Source organism: Mirounga leonina, unplaced genomic scaffold (assembly GCF_011800145.1).
Source record: "Mirounga leonina isolate KUSES-001 unplaced genomic scaffold, KU_Mleo_1.0 Mir_200, whole genome shotgun sequence".
In the NCBI taxonomy this organism is placed as follows: domain Eukaryota; kingdom Metazoa; phylum Chordata; class Mammalia; order Carnivora; family Phocidae; genus Mirounga; species Mirounga leonina.
In genome coordinates this window covers 25,021,502-25,043,153 of record NW_023270503.1, presented here as the reverse complement: position 1 = coordinate 25,043,153, position 21,652 = coordinate 25,021,502, and the positions used below count along the sequence as shown (strand labels likewise).

The 21,652-nt window shown below is 38.8% G+C and overlaps 1 protein-coding gene across 2 annotated transcripts in view; it reads left to right on the top strand.

The window, feature by feature from the left end:
* Positions 1-21,652, top strand: part of FBXL20 (F-box and leucine rich repeat protein 20) — a 97,447-nt gene that overhangs the window by 66,140 nt on the left and 9,655 nt on the right. For both annotated transcript variants that reach the window (XM_035027016.1, XM_035027015.1), the window contains exons 6-13: positions 409-477; positions 9,536-9,631; positions 11,769-11,895; positions 13,765-13,839; positions 16,161-16,291; positions 18,277-18,337; positions 19,413-19,457; positions 21,551-21,607. In XM_035027016.1, the coding sequence (XP_034882907.1) occupies positions 409-477; positions 9,536-9,631; positions 11,769-11,895; positions 13,765-13,839; positions 16,161-16,291; positions 18,277-18,337; positions 19,413-19,457; positions 21,551-21,607 (661 nt within the window). The remainder of the gene's footprint in view (positions 1-408; positions 478-9,535; positions 9,632-11,768; positions 11,896-13,764; positions 13,840-16,160; positions 16,292-18,276; positions 18,338-19,412; positions 19,458-21,550; positions 21,608-21,652) is intronic.

Here is a 21,652-nt window from a genome sequence, read left to right as displayed (position 1 = left end):
AGTTCGGGTAATTGTAACCTTGGTTGGCACAAAGATCAATGTTTAAAAGTTCATGGTTGGGGTGCCTGGGTGGCTCAGTAGGTTGAGCGTCTGCCTTCAGCTCAGGTCATGATCCCAGGGTCCTGGGATCAAGTCCTGCATCGGGCTCTCTGCTCGGTGGGGAGCCTGCTTCTCCCTCTCCCTCTGCCTTCTGCTCCCCTTCCTTGTGCTCGTTCACTTTCTGTAAAATAAATAAATAAAATCTTAAAAAAAAAATCATGGTTGAAAATGAATTTATTTGTAAATGTGAGCTTGTTTTGTACAAACATCCAATATTACCAATAATAATATCTTTTATTATTTTTTTGTAATGCCTAGAATTGTGCCCATTTCTTTTCAAACGTTTAACTTTGTTTCTTTCCTGTAAAGGACCTTTGCACAAAATTGTAGGAACATTGAAGTACTGAATCTAAACGGATGTACAAAGACAACAGATGCGTAAGTATTTCATGTATTAGAAGGGTAAGTCATAGCCCCTTGTGTCCTGCCTATACTAGCTTTAAATGTGGGTTATTAAATATATTTAGCAAATTTCATTGTAGTCTTACAGAGGAAAGATATTTTATTTTAAGATTTTATTTATTTATTTGACAGAGAGAGACACAGAGAGAGAGGGAACACAAGCAGGGGGAGTGGGAGAGGGAGAAGCAGGCTTCCTGCAGAGCAGGGAGTCCGATGCGGGGCTCGATCCCAGGACCCTGGGATCATGACCCGAGCCGAAGGCAGACACCCAATGACTGAGCCACCCAGGCGCCCCAGGAAAGATATTTTAAAAGGAGAAAACATTAAAATAGAAATGGCATAAGAAACTTATTTTGGAGTCTGGCCCAAATTCTATCTTGATATTTAAAGTGAAACTTAAGGGACACCTGGGTGGCTCAGTCAGTTAAGTGGCTGCCTTCCGCTCAGGTCATGATCCCAGGGTCCTGGGATGGAGTCCCTCATCGGGCTTCCTGCTCAGCAGGGAGCCTGCTTCTCCCTCTGTCTGCCACTCCCCCTGCTTGTGCTCTCTCTCTCTCTGTCAAATAAATAAATAAAATCTTTAAAAAAAAAATAAAGTGAAACTTAAAAATTATAGACCATGGGTATGCAGTAGGGTTATTAATAATATAAACTACTAGGACTACTTATATTTCAAGAAGATACTAGTAGCTTTCATTCAAAAGACATGGTAAATAGGGGCTCCTGGGTGGCTCAGTCATTGGGGCATCAACTTTGCCTCTGGTCTGATCTCAGGGTTCTGGGATCCAGGCGCCACCCCCCACCCCGAGTCCTGGGGCTCTGTGCTCGGTGGGGAGTCGTCTTGTCCCTCTGCCCCTCCTCCCCGACCGTGCTCTCTCTCTCTCTCTGTCTCAGATAAATAAATAAAATCTTTAAAAAAACCCACAGTAAACAGATAATTCTATAAAATCTTAAACACATAACTGAGCAACTTGTAATAATATTGAGAGCATTTATTAAATGACCCTTTAAATGTACTGTGTCTGTCAGTTACAGTATAAATGAAATAAAGCACTCCTTCATCCTTGAGAGCTTACTATCACAGACATAATAGACATGGAAGGTAGACATAAAAAACAGCACGCCCCCAAAAAATTAGTTCCAGGGTATCTATTGGTAATAATTAATAATATGTATCAAATAACATTTACAATCACATAGGGAAATTGTTGCCTGTTGTGAGGTGAAGTGAAGCCGATGAGGAAGCATGTTTATACAGGGTGGGGCCAGGATTATTCAGTGAATGTTCCTGTTCAAAAAGGCCTCATAAAGGAGGTGGGATCTTTAGAATTGTTTTAATGAAGGAAAGTGAAATACACTCCAGACACAGGGTACAGTTTATTTCATTCCTTTCTTTGAGGTCACAATAATTGTTAACTTTTAATATAAGACAGTGTCTGAAAAACAAGAACTACGGTTATTAATTCTACTATGGTAGAATTACAAGAGTATTTGTAATAATAAACAAGTATTACTTCTGTGGATTGATTTGACCCTTTAACATGAGAAATAAATATAACCCCTCCTCTAACCATGACTTTATACCGGTAGCCTACATTTACTTTAGATAAGTAACCTGTTTATTTTTTTTCTTTTGAATACTTAATGTTACAGAGATTAAGAATTTTACCAATTTGGTATCTAGAAGAGTGACATACAATTTACACTTTTTTCTAGGAATCTATCCTACGTACCAAAGATAAACTGACAAAAATAGAGTAAAATTTATGTACAAGGCTATTCATTTTTACTGTTTGTAATAACAAATACTGCCATATTTTTAATAGCAAAAGACGGGAAACAATCCAAATGTCATTCCGTAGAGAACTATTAAATAAATGGAATGAGGAAATATATAGTATTCTGGAGTGATCTCCAAGACATACAGTTAAGAAAGCAAACTGCAAAAAAGTTTGTATAAGATACTTTTTTGTAGGGATTCCAGGGTGGCTCAGTAGGTTAAATATAAGTAAATAAAATCTTTTTATTTTTTTTTAAGATTTTATTTGGCAGAGAGATAACGAGAGAACACAAGCAGGGGGAGTGGGAGAGGGACAAGCAGGCTTCCCACCAAGCAGGGAGCCCGATGTGGGGCTCAATCCCAGGAACCTGAGATCATGACCTGAGTCGAAGGCAGACGCTTAACAACTGAGCCACCCAGGTGCCCCTGTAAATAAAATCTTAAAAAAAAAAAAAAGATACTTTTTGTAGGGCCCTTTTAACATAAGCATGTTAACTTTATCACTCCTATAAAAAAAAAATCTTAAAATCATCAAATAACCACTGGTTAGTTCAGATTTTTGCCTGTTCTAGTGACTTTAGAAACATAATATTTTAGGGGTGCCTGGGAGGCTCAGTCGGTTAAGCATCTACCTTCAGCTCAGGTCATGATCCCAGGGTCCTGGGATCGAGTCCCGCATTGGGCTCTCTGCTTGGCAGGGAGCCTGCTTCTACCTCTGCTTGTGCATTCTCTCTCTCTCTCTTTTCTCGGACAAATAAATAAATAAAATCTTAAAAAAAACCAAAAACATAGTATTTTAAGTGCAATATCAAAGAAAAAAGACGCAAACTTTAAAAAAGCAAAGATGGAGGGGTGCTTGGGTGGCTCGGTTGGGCAACTGCCTTCAGCCCAGTTCGTGATCCTGGAGTGCTGTGATCGGGCTCCGCATCGGGCTCCCGGCTCAGCTTCTCCCTCTGACCCTCTCCCCTTTCATGCTCTCTCTCTCTCTCTCAAATAAATAAATAAAATCTTTAAAAAAATAAAAAATGAAAACAAAAAAGCGAAGATGGAGACTTCTGCTTCTGCCATGACAGTAACTGCCCTCCTGCCATCAACAACTATAAAACTATACAAAACATAGCAAAGAACCAGTTTGAGATGTTGGATAATATGCAGCACAGGATGGAGAAACAAATCAGGTGAACCCTATGACTACCCTGGCTTTCTGCATGGTGGTATTTTCCAGATGATGGTATTAAGGAGAAAGAACTCGAGCAGAGAACAAAGTTTTGGCTGATTTGAAGAGTAAGAAATCGGAGCTCAGGGAGACGAAAGTGGAATTTTTGTCTCGAGATGGCGGATCTACTCAAAAAGAGCTATAGAAATCTACATCGATTTGGCCGAATAGTAAAGTGTAAATGCACATATTGAGACCTTACAAAGCCAGGCAAAGAGCATCTAATAAGGAAAGAACAATTACTGGGAAACTGTAAACTGAAAAATTGCCAGAGCTTAAATAAGGCTGAGAAAAGTTCTGACTACCTCAAATGGAGAATACCTCGGGGCATTTAATAACAGACTTCAGAAAGGTCACATCTTGGTAGTAAAGCTAGACTAGACCTGTCCCAGTAAAGGTTAAAAGAAGAAAATTTAGAATCAAATTGATCCATAACTATTTTAGCTATCTGCTAAGTTGAAATTCAACGTTCTTTTTTTTTTTTTTTTTTAAGATTTTGTTTATTTATTTGACAGAGACACAGCAAGAGAGGGAACGCAAGCAGGGGGAGTCGGAGAGGGAGAAGTAGGCTTCCCACGGAGCAGGGGCTCGATCCCAGGACCCTGGGATCACGACCTGAGCCGAAGGCAAACGCTTAACAACTGAGCCACCAGGCGCCACCTCAACATTCTTTTTAAAGAAGGTGACAAAACCTAGGCACTCAGCATACAGAATTTCCAGCATTCAGTGAAAATTACAAGACATGCAAAAAAGCATGAAATGATACCAGATTAGAAACAGACCTAGAAATGATAGAGATTAGAAAATGGACCAATAAAAAGTTTAAAAAAAAAAAGCAAGTACAAACATGCTCAAGAATTTACAAGAAAACTTAATATGGATGTGGAAGTAAAAGGATGAGAAAGGCTATACTATCACAATCACTAATCACAGGAAACTTGGAGTGGTTATTAATATGAGATGATGTAAACTTAAGGAAAAAGTGTAGATGGAAGATAATAAATAGTAAAGATAAAATCAAGTAGACCAAACACCGGTAAAGCTCTAGAAGACTTGAGCAACACTGTCAATGAACGTGTCCTAATATCATCCTTCAGAATAACATGGGTGAAAAAATAGATTACAAAGAAAACTAAAAAATGTTTTGCTGTGTGATAATGAAAACACAACATTTGAAACTTGTGGACTGTACCAAAGGCAATACTTTAGAGAAAAATGTAGTTTCAAATGCTTATGTTAGAAAAGAAAAGTTTAAAATCAAGGATCTAGGGGCACCTAACTAGCTCAGTCGGTAGAGCATGTGACTCTTGACCTCCCGGTGGTGAGTTGGAGTCCCATGTTGGGTGTGGAGATTACTTAAAGATTAGGTTGAATATCAATAAAATAGGAAACAGAAAAACAGTAATGAAACCAAAAGCTGGTTTTTGGGGGGAAAAAATCAAAATTGACAAGCCCAGACTAAGAAAATAAAAGACATAAATTATCAAAAGCAGGAATGAAGAAGACTAAATACTTTACCCAAAAGATAGAGATTAAAGAGATTATCAGGGAATATCATAAATGACTTTATTTTTTTAAAGATTTTATTTATTTGACAGAGAGAGATAGCTAGAGAAAGAACACAAGCAGGGGGAGAGGGAGAAGCAGGCTTCATGCCAAGCAGGGAGCCCGATGTGGGGCTCAATCCCAGGACCCTGGGATCATGACCTGAGCCGAAGGCAGACGCTCAACGACTGAGCCACCCAGGCGCCCCCATAAATGACTTTATGCTAACAAATTAGACAGTCTAGATGAAATGGACAAAGTCTAATTCAAATAACCAAATTAGACTTAAAAAAAAAAAAAGACAATCTGAATAGATCTGTAACAAGTAAGTTCAGTGAATAATTCAAAAGCATCCCATAAAGAAAACCCCAGGCCCAGATGAGTTCACTGGTGAATCCCATCAAATATTTAAAGAAGAGATAATACCAATCTTCAAACTGATTCATAAAATGTAGTATGTTATAACTCATTCTATGAGGCCAGTGTTTTTCTGCTACCAGAGACATCACAATAAAAGGTAATCTACTGATTGTGATCCCTCAGAAACAGAGCCACAAAAATACTTTGACAAAGTGTTAGCAAACTGAATCCAGCAACGTATGAAAGGATTTGGGATCATAACCAAGTGGGATATATCCCAGAAATACAAGTATGGCTTAATATATGAAAATTAATTAATATAATATCTCATAATAATTAGTAGAATAAAGTAGAAGTCAGCAGACTTTCCGTATGGGGCCAGATTAAGTAAATATTTTTAGGGCTTCATTGGCCATACAGTTAGCTGTCACAACTCCTCAACCCTGCCAGTGTTTTCCAAAGGCAGCCATAGCCTATACGTGAACAAATAGACATAACTGTGCTCCAGTAAAACTTTATTTCTGGGCAATGAGATTTGAATTTCATATGATTTTCACATGTTGCATGATGTATCTTTAAAAAAAATTTCAACCATTTAAAAACATCAAAATCATTCTTGACGTGTGAGCCATATAAAAATAGGCAGCTGGTGAGGTTTATTGCCTCCTGGAATAAAGGACAAAAACCACATGATCATCTCAGTGGGATTGGTGGCCTCTAAAATGGCCCCCAAATAACCCCTGCCTCCTAGTACTCACACCCTTGTGTAATCTTTTCCCTTGAACGTGGACTGGACCTAGTGACTCATTTCTAACAATAGAATACTGCCAAAGAGATTGGATGTCACTTTGGAGATTAGGTTACCAAAAGACTGATTCTGTCTTGCTCTGCTTTCCCTCAGGGCTCCAGCTCTGGGGGGAGCAAGCTGTCCTATTGTGAGTAGCTCTGTGAAGAGGTCCATGTCACAAGGAACTGAGGGCTAGCCAACAGCCAGCAAGGACCTGAAACCTACCAAAAGCCAAATGAGTGAGCTTGGAATTGGATCTTCTGAGGTCTGCCAACAGCCACCTAAATAAGCTTGGAAGGGAGTTTGCCCCCAGTTAACCTTTGAGGTGAATGCAACTGTGACCAGTACCTTGATTACAGCCTTGTGACGAATCCTGAGTCAGAGGCACCCTGCTAAAGCCACCTGGGCCTGTATTCCTGTCCCACAAAAACCTGTGTGATAGTAAATACTTGTTGTTTTAAGCTGCTTAGTTTTGGGGTAATTTGTTAAGTAACAGTAGATCATTAGTACATCATCCGATACAGAAAAAACACATGACAAAATCCAACACCCATTCATAATAAAAAAAAAAATTCTCAACAAACTAGAAATAGAAAGGAGTTCTCGCAATCTGATCAGAAGCATCTACGAAAAACCTACTGCTAACCTCATACTTATTGATGAAAGACTGAATCCTTTACCCTAAGATCAGGAGCAAGGTGAGGATGCTAAATGTTACCATTTCTACCAACATTCTGTTGGAGATTCTAGCCAAATGCAATAAGCAGGAAAAAGGGGGGGGGGGGCGCATACCGACAGGAAAGAAGTAAAACTGTCTATATTCTCAGATGACATAGTTCTAAAAGAAGTATCTGAAAATGACAAAACATTACTGAAAGAAATTAAAGACATGTATTAAGAGTATATATAGAACTCTTGGGCACCTGGGTGGCTCAGATGGTTGGGCATCTGCCTTCGGCTCAGGTCATGATCCCAGGGTCCTGGGATCGAGTCCCGCATCGGGCTCCCTGCTCAGCGGGGAGCCTGCTTCTCCCTCTGCCTCTCTCTGTCTCTGTCTCTTATGAATAAATAAAATCTTAAAAAAATAAGAGTATATAGAGAACTCTTATAATCAGTAATAAGTCCAATTAAAAATTGGGCCAAACACTTAGATATTTCACCAGGGAAAGAGATGAATGGCTAATAAGTACAAGAAAGGGTATTCATTACAGAACTGCAGCATAAAACCAGTAGGATTACAATCCATACCCACTAACATGGCTATAATCAAAAAGAGAGTGCCAAGTATTGGCAAGAATGTAGAGAAACAGACCTTCATGCATTGCTGGTGGGAATGTGAAATAGTGCAGCCACTTTGGAAAGCAGTTCGGTAGTTTCTTAAAAAGTCCAACATAAACATAGTGTAGGACCTAACAGTGCTAACCCTAGGCATCTATCCAGAAGAAATGGAAACATAGGTCCACACAAAGACCTAAGACACATATCAGCCAAATAGAATGTATGGCTCCTATTTGGATCCTATTTGAACAAATCAACTTGACAAAGGCATTTATAAGACAATTGAGGAAACTTGAACACAGACGGGTTATCAGATATTAAGGAATTAAAGTCCTTATCTATTAGAAATATGTCCTGAAATATTTATAGGTGAAATAATATGTCTGGGATTTGCTTTAAAATACTGGAACAAAAAAGCAGAGGGAAATAGATGAAATAGAAATAGTAGAAATTAACAAATGTCAGAGCTTAATGTTGGTACATGTGCATTCTCTATTATTCACTCTTGTATATATTTGAAATTTTCCATTGTAAGTTAAAAAAATTAAACTCAGAACATGATCACTGTAGAAAAAGAGCCTTTAGGGGCTCCTGGATGGTTCAGTTGGTTAAGCATCTGCCTTTGGCTCGGGTCGTGATCTCAGGGTTCTGGGATTGAGCCCTGCATCAGGCTCCCTGCTCAGCGGACAGTCTGCTTCTCCCTCTTGCTCTGCCTGTCTCCCCAACTTGTGCTCTCTCTGTCTGAAATCTTAAAAAAAAAAAAAGCCTTTAAGAAATTCATAAAGGAGTACCTGGCTGGTCAGTTGGTGGAGCATGCGACTCTTGATCTGGGAATCATGAGTTTAAGCCCCATGTTGGGGGTAGAGATTACTTTAAAAAAAAAAAAAAACAAGGGCACATGAGAGGCTTAGTTGGCTAAGTGGCTGACTCTTGATTTCAGCTCATGTCATGATCTCAGGGTCCTGGGATAGGAGCCCCATGTCGGGCTCGCACTTAGTGGAGTCTGCTTGAGGATTCTCTCTCTCCCTCTCCTTCTGCCCCTCTCCCTACATACGCTTGCTCGCTCTCTCAGAAATAAAATAAATAAATAAATATTTTTTTTATTTATTTATTTTTAAGATTTTATTTATTTATTTGACAGAGAGAGACACAGTGAGAGAGGGAACACAAGCAGGGGGAGTGGGAGAGGGAGAAGCAGGCTTCCCGCTGAGCAGGGAGCCCAATGCGGGGGCTCGATCCCAGGACCCTGGGACCATGACCCGAGCCGAAGGCAGACGCCCAACGACTGAGCCACCCAGGTGCCCCAATAAATCTTTTCAAAAAAAGTCATAAGGACAAGTAGGTAGTAATATTCCATAACTTAGCTTGTTCAAGCCCGATACCGGTCTGTCCTCAGTACACCTTGCAAAAATCCACCCATTTCATTACTGCCATGCAAAAGGTTATCTTGAGCAGAGATTTAAATGAAAGAGCAGAGGGGCGCCTGGGTCGCTCAGTCATTAAGTGTCTGCCTTTGGTTCAGGTCATGATCCCAGTGTCCTGGGATCAAGCCCCACATCAGGCTCCCTGCTCAGCAGGAAGCCTGCTTCTCCCTCTCCCACTCCCCCTGCTTGTGTTCCTACTCTCCCTGTCTCTCTGTCAAATAAATAAAATCTTTAAAAAAAACAATAAATAAATGAAAGCACAGAGACAGAGCTTTCAGTCTTCATGTTTCACCACTTGCTCACAAGTTTTAAGCTAGCTTTCTGGTATTTCTGTATTTGCAAAAAGCATATAGGTCTCCTATGAGCACAGAGGTAGTTTGCTGTTAAACATTTCCAAATGAGAATGAAGCATCATCATCCCCTCGTGCTAATTCTCATACACAGCACAGCCTTTCTTCTTTGTGAATGACACCTGCCTCTTCCTCAATGTGAAAGGTCCCAGGATTTATAACTGCTTTTATTTGGGGTATGGAAGTTTTACAGTTCATATGTATACACGTGTGCTTAATGAGAATTGTGCATGATTTACTAAAGATGTGTTCCTGTGTGTTTATTCATTATTTTCTCCTTTTTCCATTTTTCAGTACATGTACTAGCCTTAGCAAGTTCTGTTCCAAACTCAGGCACCTTGACTTGGCTTCCTGTACATCAATAACAAACATGTCTCTTAAAGCTCTGAGGTAAATGTCTTATAACAAGAGTATCCAATAATCAGGACAAATACTGATTTTTTTTTTTATTTCAAATGACTGAAATAAAGTTGGAATTGAAGGAAACTGTGTTTTATGGATATGTACTAAAATTCAGAATAGATCTTTTGTTTTATCACTTGCCCAAATTACAGAACACATTCAGGTGAAATGACTAGAGGTAATTAGGATTTCTGAATAGACTGGTATAGCGTATACACGAATGATTAGATTTCTATGAAGGCTTGGTTGCCCCCACTCCCCAGAACGCCACATATCATTATAGCTTAGTGATCAGAACAGCACTCCGGAATCAGGTGATTAACCAGGTACCTTGAACAAATATAACCCTTGTGAGCTTTTCCTTATCATCTCATAGTCCTGTTGTTAGAGTTAAACAGTATTATTGTTTGATAATATTAGGCCAAACCATACAAAGTTGCCAGTATTTGACAACTTTTGGCTTCATGTGGTTCAACCTAACATATATAAAGTGTTTAGGAGAGTTTCTGGCATATAGTAAGCACTCAGTAAGTTTCATTTTAATATTAATGTATTTTTTTAAAGTACGTTATAGAAGGTGTACCTTAAATGGAGGGTGAAATGCCCATTCTCTTTGTATCTTTACTTTTTTATCAGTCTTTTACAGGTAATTATGGTCCCATGTATTGGTTATGCTCATAAATAATAAAAATTAAGCTATTAAAAGAAGAAATATAGATTTAGTTGAGTATAAGTAATCTAGAAAGGGCTTCTAGACCTTCCTTATGAATACTGAGTACATATGTTTCTAAGGCCATTTGCCATGTGGGATAATAAATAGGATAATACAACAGCATTTATGGTTTATAAAATATTTTCACATAAATGATTTCATTTATTTGAAAACCATGTGAGGCAGATACGACAGACACTGACAGATAAGAAAATCTAAAACACTTTTGAATGCCAGGTACTGTGATTGAACCTCACTGAATAAGGTATTGTTGCTGCCCTTTAGCTGCTCAGAGTGTAGTGGGAGAAAAAAATAATAATAAACATGTTGTCATACTACAGTGTTATAAGAAGTGAGTGCTTCCATTTGGGAAGAACATAGGCTATGGCTGATCTTAGATTAAGAGAAGTTCAGGCAGGTTTCCTAAAGTGACTTGTCTGAAGTCACACTATTAATGTTGAAGAATGGACTTGAACCAGAATCCCCTGCCTTCATTTTATAAAACAATTAAAGCAATATTTTCCAAAGAATGTCATAGAGCTTGGGATTCCTGCATAGTTCAAATGTGAAATCAAAGATGATACTGATATTTGATAGAAGGTAGAGATCAAGCACAGTATAGCCTAAATTTAGCCTATGGAGACCGTACTCTAGAGACTTCACAGATAAGGAAAATTTATAGATCCTTTGTAACTTTTTAAATAAGAATTTAAACGTCTTCATTATTACTTTGATAAGTAATAGAATTACTTGATAAAGAATCTGAATCTAAACTCTTCACAAATTACTCTGTTAACTTGAACAGGTCACTTAGTTCCCATTTCCTTTCCCGAGACCATTTAAACATGTGATTAAGTGCATAAAGAATATATTTGAAAAGGATAAACCTCCATAACAGTCTAATATATCTGAAAAACAATATTGTGCTTTGTGTCGAACCATGAGAGACTATGGACTCTGAGAAACAAACTGGGGGTTCTAGAGGGGAGGGGGTGGGGGGATGGGTTATCCTGGTGATGGGTATTAAAGAGGGCACGTTCTGCATGGAGCACTGGGTGTTATACGCAAACAATGAATCATGGAACACTGCATCAAAAACTAATGATGTGATGTATGGTGATTAACATAACATAATAAAAAAAAATTTTTGTGCTTTGTGCTTGTTAGTTTAGCTGGATTTGAGATAGCCCTCCTAGTGATACAGTCCCACCTGAACTCAACCAACATTGATAAATATGCATTGTTGTTGTGAGATTGCCTGTATTCTAAATCTGTGTTAAGTAAATGAGTATATCCTTGTGGGAAAGCATGGGGCTGTAGCCATTTCCTGACTAAATAGCCAGTAAAATGAGACGTTGGTGCCTTTGGAAATGGATTTAGTCATATATTTGTTTCATTTTGTTTTGTCCTAAGTGAGGGATGTCCACTGTTGGAGCAATTAAACATTTCCTGGTGTGACCAAGTAACCAAGGATGGCATCCAAGCACTAGTGAGAGGCTGTGGGGGTCTCAAGGCCTTATTCTTAAAAGGCTGCACACAGGTAATACTCCATGTAGTGCTTGTGAATTTTAGAAGAACCGTGAACTTTGAAGGCAGCCCAAGGATGTTGGCTGGAGGAATATGTAGTTGTATATTAATGACCAAAGATACATGCTTACCAAAAATTAAAGTGTCTTCCTTAGAGTAAAAAAAATATGAAAAGAATTAACATCTGACCAAAGATAAAATTTTTGAGGGGAGGCAAGATGGGGAGACAAAATCACACTGAACATGCACCATAGGCAGGAAGCATCTTACGCAATTTAATCTGAGAAGAAAAGTTGCCATGTTGTCACTGCCTGAGACCTTGAACTGGAGACACAAGGAAAGCAGTCTTAGCAATTTTCACTAGTTGTTTAACTACCAGGTTAAATGTGCCAAGTATACAGAACCTGCATTTTATAGTGTTGGTGTTTACTTCCTGCCAGTCACATTACAAATCCCAGTATGTTTGGTCATTAAAGATTTTACTATCTTCGTATTTTACTGTTATTTAAAAAAGGAATTGACATGGCAGCATCTCGAAGGAAATAACCAAAAGTGAGTTTAGAAGTGACTGACAAAGTAGGGCTAAGCTCTTGTGACATTATTTTATTAATGGTTACTGGAACCATGCCTTGGATTTTGTTAAAAGTGCTCTTATTCCATATTACTGTTATGATTGTTTAAAAAAAAAAAATTCCGGGCACTGGGTGGCTCAGTTGGTTAAGCGACTGCCTTCGGCTCAGGTCATGATCCTGGAGTCCCGGGATCGAGTCCCGCATCGGGCTCCCTGCTCGGCGGGGAGCCTGCTTCTCCCTCTGACCCTCCCCCTTCTCATGTGCTCTCTCTCATTCTCTCTCTCTCTCAAATAAATAAATAAAATCTTTAAAAAAAAAAAAAATTCCTGTAAGGTACACACTACATACTAAGATCGGCTATCATTCCTGTTAAAAAAAGTTTTTACCAAGCTTAAGATGAAGCTTTGTGTTTGAAAGTTAGAAGATGGTGGTTGTACATTATTTCATTTAGAAAATATAAAAATTCATTTTGTTTTGAAGCTAGGTGTTAAACTGGAATAGCTCTTATACCCCAGAGAATGGGGCAGTTGTGCCCTTCCCTTGACATTCCTTTGTTGTTTAATTCTTTAGAATCTTAATAATTGTTTTTTTTAATCCCGAGAGATTAAATAGTAGACATGTTAAGAAAACAAAAATGAAACTGTAACCAAAATTTTAAAATAAAGTTTAAAAAATAAAAAAGTACCCTTATTCCTTCACCGTGATGGGAGGAGTTCCATTGTTTGAAACAGAGCTTTGAAAGTAAGACTGCCTTAAAACAACAGCTTGAGCTTCTGGTTATTTATGGAATCCTGAAAAATATTGATTGGAATGCACCATTATAATCAATTACTTGCCATCTGTTCTCAGCACTGTATGTATGGCACTGATCTTCCAGCAGCAGATAAACCGGATTCCTTTCTCAGCTTCTGCTCCCCAAAGTTTGTTTTTAAAAAAAACTTTTTATATAGGAAGTATAGAAGTGTGAAAATTATTTTAGCTTCATAATCCCTGAGCAAAATGCTGTGAGGCATACTTAATTTTTATCAGAAGAAACATCCATAAACATTAGGCAGTGTTTATTTTATCTTTTCCTTGATTTGATGGTCATGTGAATTTGATGTGGTTGAAACTGATGAAAAATACTGATAACCATACTAATGACATGAATTACACCTTTATGTGACTAAGGGTCATTGTTTCTGGTTCACTGTTCTTTGAAACCTGGTTGGCTGTATTTAGAATATATTGATGAAAGTGTATACTCCTGAATCTTTGTCCCTTGAAACAATGTTAGTAATCATTTTTTTCTGTCTTTTTAATTTTTCTAGCTAGAAGATGAAGCTCTCAAGTACATAGGTGCACACTGTCCTGAACTGGTGACTTTGAACTTGCAGACTTGCTTAGTAAGCAGTCCTTCCCACAACTCTTTTGTATTTGTAATTCATTGCAGTAATACTGTACAAGCTTCAGTCATCAAGACCAGTGGTTTTTTCCACTTCAGCCCTGGGGACACAGGAAATGCACAGATGATTCTTTGCATGCTTAATGATACTCACTCCTAAGGTCTTTGACATAAGTCATATAGAAGATAGCTCATGCAGAATTCCAAATAAGCTAACTGTAACTCCACCCCTTTTCTTTTCTGCTTTTTAGAAGTGAATTATTCACAGACTTTAGTACTTAGAATATTTTTGGTTAATTAATTGCAGTCATGCCAGTGAAGATCTATCAGTGAGGGGGCGCCTGGGTGGCTCAGTCGTTAAGCGTCTGCCTTCGGCTCAGGTCATGATCCCAGGGTCCTGGGATCGAGCCCCGCATCGGGCTCCCTGCTCGGCGGGAAGCCTGCTTCTCCCTCTCCCACTCCCCCTGCTTGTGTTCCCTCTCTCGCTGTGTCTCTCTCTGTCAAATAAATAAAATCTTTAAAAAAAAAAAAAGAAAAAGATCTATCAGTGAGTCATTAACGATTGGGAACCACTGATCTAAACAGATGACAAGCAAAATGTACTCTCTAAATTATTTCCAGGTAGTATTTGTAGTTCACATTGGGCTTGTTTAGACTGTCAGCATTTTTGTGTCTATGCCCAAACCCCTGCATTTTGCTCAGAGAATTTGCTAAAACTTTTCAGGGTCCTAGAACACTGACAGTACACTTTTAGCTTTTCTCTCTTGCCTTGAAAATTACAATTATGTGTTGCCTTGCAGTGAGAGCCTCTCATGGCAGTGAAAAAGAGTTGATGAAGGTTTGCCTTGTTTTTGCTAAAACTTCTGCTCATTATCCCCTCCCTTTCTTGTATGATCACCTGAAACTTGAGACCATAATGGTTGTTTAGTGACACATAAGGGAGTGGGGGGATGGGTTAGCCTGGTGATGGGTATTAAAGAGGGCACATACTGAATCGAGCACTGGGTGTTATACGCAAACAATGAATCATGGAACACTACATCAAAAACTAATGATGTAATGTATGGTGATTAACATAATAAAAAAAAAAGTGACACATAAAGGGCCACATTTTGTGCAATTGAAGCAACCTCCCCTTCCAGCCCTTAAGGGATGGTGCTGATAATGATCTACTTGGGAGGCTCCTGAAGACTGAGTTAAAGGAATGACATTCCTTTTAAGTCTGATCACAGCTTCCTTTTAATTCTGATTGCCATAGTTGCTAACTCTCAGAATTTGCCTACTATTCATTTATGAAACCGAAATATTTGGCCTGACAGGAAGAGCTTACACAACTGCTGTAAACATGAAACCATCATCTTACAATGATAGGAAAAAACTATTCTCGGGGATCTTTGGATCTTACGTGTATGTATCTACACACAGATACACTCTATGTATTTGTGTGGATATATTTACATACACATATAAGCCATACCTACTGTTTGCTGTTTTAATTTCATATCCTTGACCCTTCCAGCAGACAGAAATCACAGTCGGTAAGCACAAAGAACCAGTTCTATCATCTGTTTATTTTACTCTTTCCCTTCACCCAGATCTTAGGATATAAGGCATTCCTTCTGTAGAATGTGATGCAATGATCCTCATTCCTAAGACTTCACGTTTCTGCCCCAAAACTGTTGACGTGACCAAAGTACATTCTCAGTCCATTCTATTTTTCTTGACTAAGTTGAAAACATAAAAGTTTAGTAAATTTTATTCTTTTTAAACTTTGAAGAATTGTTACGTATGACTTTCCTCCTCTTTCTTCTTCAGTAATCCCTTATGGACTTGAAAACACTAAGGAACAGGCAGCACAGCTCTATAGTACTTTCCTAATATGTGACACAAATTCTCATTGGCCTGATAAAAGGAATTTAATTGAATCTACCCCATGATGCACCTCATGCTGTTCCCAGCCCCTTACGTTAAAAGAATCCCATTATAGCTTCTTCCCTTTACACCAAAAATGAGCACAGGGATGCTTGGCTGGCTCAGTCATGTGACTCTGATCTCAGGGTTGTGAGTTCAAGCCCCATGTTGGGCGTGGAGCCTACTTAAAAAAAGAAAAGAAATGAGTGCAGATTCTCTCACAAGTAAATCAAAAGGAACTGAAAAGGAGAAACAGTGTGTTCATTTTCTTTTAGGTCTGCTACCTGATTGATATTAAATCGGTTTTATTTCTTTTTGGTGCTTATTTTCCCAGGTAACGTTTTTTCCTTCTTTTTCTTCTGCTACATTACTAATACCTGTGGGGGTTTTTTGCTCTTTTTTTTTTTTTAGCAAATCACAGATGAAGGTCTCATTACTATATGCAGAGGGTGCCATAAGTTACAGTCCCTCTGTGCCTCCGGCTGCGCCAACATCACTGATGCCATCCTGAATGCTCTAGGTCAGAACTGCCCTCGGCTTAGGTAAACATTTCTTGTTGAGCTCAAAAAACCAGCGAAAAGGAACAAACGCCTGCTTCATCCAAATTTATTCCTTGGAACTTTGAGATTTTTAAGGGAGACGCTACAAGGCTACTACCCTTTTAGATGCTAACCTGTTTGCTCTGTACCTCATTTGATTACATGTAATTGGCTTAAACCAAGGGGTGATAGTTTCCTACCTCTTGCTCTGCATACTAGAGGAAAAAAAATTTAAACATTTTATTTCATTACTTGAGAAATGAAATAAAGGCATTTTCTCTTATTAATACTTCCATATAATTCCTTTTTGAAGAAAGTTTTTAAAGTCCTACCCTGTGGTTATTTACCTTGTGGTAACGATGCCAGGTACTTAGCAATCAGTATTTAAAAAGAAAAACCAGCCCTGCAGGAAAACTCCTTTGTGCTCGTGGTCTTTTAGAGCAAGCCTGATTTCTCTATGGTTCCTCCTCTTTGCCTAAATATAGGATTGGCTGAATATTTACTAAGAATGCTGTGTTAGCATACACATGTTTTCGAAACCCACGTTGGTTCTGTAAAAGCACACAGCATGCTATTTTGTAATAAATAGGGATGATCCCCATACATCTTTTTTGCTTTTAAAATAGAACTTTTATTGTACTTATGTTAGATATGTTAACCATTGTTTTAAGTGATTTGCAAATATTAATTCATTCAGTCCTCATAATAGCATATAAACAGTTGTTATCTCCATATTACAGATGAGAAAACTGAAGCACAGAGAGGTCAGGTAACCTGTTCAAGGTCTCACAGCTAGTGAGTTCAGGAGCAAGGATTCAAACTCAGGCAGTCTGGCTCTAGAGCCCAGGAAACCACATATAATAATCACTATAAACCCATATAACTTTATTAAAGCTTTTTGTTATCACCTGGCCAGGGGCCTAACCATAGTTATTAAAAGTTGACTGGATTATCAGAATTCCTTGATAGATCATAAACTTGGTCAAACTTAATAATATCAGAGGCCTGGGGCTTAGGAGGTAGCCAGACTCCTCCCTAAAAATACTATGCGTTACCTTTTTCTCTTTTAAAGCGAGTGTTCGGCTCCTTACTCCTTCATGGTTTATCTTATTGTCCGAACAGAAAGGCTCTCAAATATGATAATCAAAAGTTAGGTTCAGTCAGATCATGCTTTTCCATTAGAAATTTTTCTAATTAATTGGTAGTTGATAATGATTTATTTTACTGTAGCTTTATTTGTTTCAACTCATGTAGTAAGTAATTTGTAAGCAAACATAAAGATGTTATTTGGTACTGTTGTGCAGATGCCGCCAAACTTTTCACAGAAAAGAGCTACTTTTGAGTCCCCTGTCCTGTGGTTTTAGTATTTCGGTTAGTGTTTAGCAGTTCCTGAGTAGGAGAGTGGCTGCCAGCTCAGCCCCACTCTGCACTGGGCCTCCCTGGGAGCCTGTGGGAGGAGGCAGGAAGCTTAAGGGCATTTTTTCATAAGTATGGAATTTCATACTTGGGACAGGCCTGTAATTAATCAGTCCCTTCATAGCATTTTTAAAAGCTATTTAAATCTGAGTGAGCCTTCATGTAAAATAGGGAAAGAGAATAATTTTCTTGAGCAACAGATTAATTGAAACAGAGTATTTAGCGCCATTTCCTTTGTTTTCTAGGAGCAGGCTGCCCTCTGGGGGTAAGCAGTATGCCATCAAGGCTTTTTAAATGCATTTTTCATGCATTTTGGCATTAACTACAAGCTTCTATTACATTCTTCTGATTGCATCACCCTGAAATGTGGTGGTATTTACAGGACCGCTTTATAATGACTCCATGAAAATGAATGGCAAGATCTGTATACAGACTTGCTTAGCTGTTTATGTCACTATATGATGCAGTGCTTAGGGAATGGGAGGTTATTTTCTTAAATTCTTGCTGTTCTAATAAACCCAGTTTTCAGGGAACCAAGGGGCTTGACTTTCACTTTGCTTTTTTTTGAACAGAATATTAGAAGTGGCAAGATGTTCTCAATTAACAGATGTAGGCTTTACCACTCTGGCCAGGGTAAGTATTTTCTCCAGGTTCTGTAGGTTTGGTTTGGATTTTTTTTTTTTTTTTTTCCAGAAGAGTGAGCACTGAGGGAAAAGTGGAATGGCGGCAGAATGGAGGGTGTGGGGTGTGAGGGCACTTCTTGTGGCTGGTGGGCCTGAACATTCTCGTGCTGCAGCTGCAGGCCCATAGAACATAGATTGCTCTGGAAACACAGACATGCATTGGAGAACATGATGCTCCTTCTTTAGACTTGATTTGCCACGTTTTCACTGATGGTAAACTAGGGAGGGCCTTCCTAGTGCTTTGTGAAAAAACTTTCTTGGTTGTTCGGTATGTGACTGGTGGGTGAGAGTAACATTGAAGGAAACATATGGGCCTGATTTTAAATGGAGACGGTTTAAGAGATTTTTTTGTGTTCTCCAGAATAAATACTTGGAATGGTTTATAAATCACTGTATAATAGTAGTATTTAAAATTATACTGTCTTTAACTAGTATGTAATGGAATATGGGGAGGAACATTTGCTTTCAGGCAGATTGATGGAAGACTAATGGGTTGGGGGGGGCAGTGCATGGCATAACTCAGTGAGGACACAAAGCTTACCTTCCATTCCTCCAAAGAAATCATTTTCATGGGGCGCCTGGGTGGCTCAGATGGTCAAGCGTCTGCCTTCGGCTCAGGTCATGATCCCAGGGTCCTGGGATCGAGTCCCGCATTGGGCTCCCGATGCTTCTCCCTCTGCCTCTCTCTCTCTCTCATGAATAAATAAATAAAATCTTAAAAAAAAAAAAAATCATTTTCATTAAATTATTTATGGTTGGAATGATCTGTATTATCTTGGTATTAGTGTTCAGAACATTTATTCCCTTGGGCTTACAAGATGTTAGATACTTCAAATGTAGAATAATTGAGAAATTTCCACTGTGATCAAGGTCTTTTAAAATGTGTGATTAATGAAGGCAGAAAGTGACGTTAGAATGACAGAAGATTTTGTCAGTGTATTTAATACTACTTCTTAGTTTTCTGGCTTTAAATTTTCCCATGTTTTAAATGTTCGTGTTATAATGTTTGGTTTTGTATTCTGTAGAATTGCCATGAGCTTGAAAAAATGGACTTAGAAGAGTGTGTTCAGGTAAGAGTGTGGATCTTTACTCAGAAATACAGAATCATAGGGGCGCCTGGGGTGGTTCAGTTGGTTGGGCTTGGTTTCAGCTTGCAGTCAAATGCTCTACCACTGAGCTATACCCCCCGGTTTCAGCTTGCAGAGGTTTCAGCTTGCAGAGTCGTGGGATCAAGCTCATCGGGGAGTCTGCTTGAGATTCTCTCCCTCACCCACCCCCCTTTGCCCCTCCCCCGTAAAATAAATAAATCTTAAAAAAAAAAAGAAATACAGTATGATAGAAACTTACAAAAAAGAAAAAGAAACTTACATAATACATGCACATCAAAACATTCAGTTCCCTACTCTAATGTCATGTAGTGCCTGGCAGCACTGCTGATTCTTCCTTTATTGAGGTGTCCTCCAGGCATCCCAGGCAGAAGTGCACAGTATACGTGGTAAGGAACTAGGAAAATACATTTCCACTTTCTTACCAGTGGAAAGAAAGAAGGCCCAAGCATTCAGGCCATAAAGATGTTAAAATGTTTCCTTAAACCTACAGGATTATAATACTAGTAAATAATTAAAGCCCCATCACATGGACAATATAGCACTGCCCTTTTTTTTTTCTTAAGTTTAATGAGACCGTGGACTCCTTACATCATTAGCCCTGGAGATCCAACTCTGCCTTTTGGACAGACAGACAGACTGACCAAATACTGCCTTAACAGCAATTCTTTTATTACCAGTTATAAGAGCTTTAAGATTACTAGTTGATCAGAGAGAAGTTTTGAAGGGGGACTCCTAAAAAGAAGATAGATTAATAAAAATTTTTTAATGGTAAAAATAAAGATAACTTCTAGTAACTGTAGGGGTCAGTTTTTTCTGAATTACTTGTTATCCAGACACTCTTTAGCAACTCTTCTTACTAAACTAAAACTTGGGGCACCTGGTTGGTTCAGATGGTTGAGCGTCTGCCTTCGGCTCAGGTCTTGATCCCGGGATCCCGGGATCAAGTCCCGCATCGGGCTCCCTGCTCCTTGGGGAGCCTGCTTCTCCCTCTGCCTCTGCACCTCTCTCTCTGTCTCTCATGAATAAATAAATAAAACCTTTAAAAAATAATAATAAACTAAAACTGTTCACATCCATCTACCTCTTGCGTATGCCTGAGTGTCCTGTGTGTCCTCTCCAATGTTACTCCCTCTCAATGATGTGCACACACCTTCCCTCCCCAACCTTCCATCCCCCACCATTTCTTAGCCCCTGTGAAGCTATGTATGTTATAGGCATCATCATCATTTCAGAGTTGGAGGAGCATTTGAAAAGAAGCACTGATTTACTTTCCAGCCTAAGATAACTGTAAAAGACTGTTCTTCCTTCAAGAGTTCCTCCTTCTTTAATGTTCATAGTTAACCCAGATTCCAGCAGTGCCTTTTCTGTCACCTTCGGGAAAATACCTGACACCCAAGATACCAAATCAGAGTTATGGCATGGCTTATAAAATATAGGCCAAATATACTTAAAATTTGAGGGTATTTTCACATTAATTTTTTTTTCACATTTGAGCAGCGTTTTTCACATGGAGCAGCATCTTCTGATTCTTTTCTGTGGTGGTTCTAGGGAGCTAAAGTCCAGTGGGTAGAAGTTACAAAGGGACAGATTTTCATTCATTTCAAAAACAAAAGAGAACTTTCAACAGACCTGTTCAAAGATGAAGACTACAGATGACTAGACGTGTTCAAAGAACAGGTTCAAGTAGCCAATGGGATTTCAGTCTTAAGATTCTGTTATTTTATGATTAGTATCAGGATATCAGTTTAGAATACAAGTGTACTCAAGAATGAGGTACAGCTGGGGCGCCTGGGTGGCTCAGTTGTTAAGCGTCTGCCTTCGGCTCAGGTCATGGTCCCAGGGTCCTGGGATCGAGCCCCGCATCGGGCTCCCTGCTCGGTGGGAGGCCTGCTTCTCCCCCTCCCACTTCCCCTGCTTGTGTTCCCTCTCTCACTGTGTCTCTCTCTGTCAAATAAATAAATAAAATCTTTAAAAAAAAAAAAAAAAAAGAATGAGGTACAGCCATGAAGCTTTTTTGGAATTATACGTATAATAAATTTATGTGTTTCTTTCAGATAACAGATAGCACGTTAATCCAACTTTCTATACACTGTCCTCGACTTCAAGTCTTGGTAAGTTTGACTTTTTAAAAGTTTTATGTGTTCATTGGATTTAAT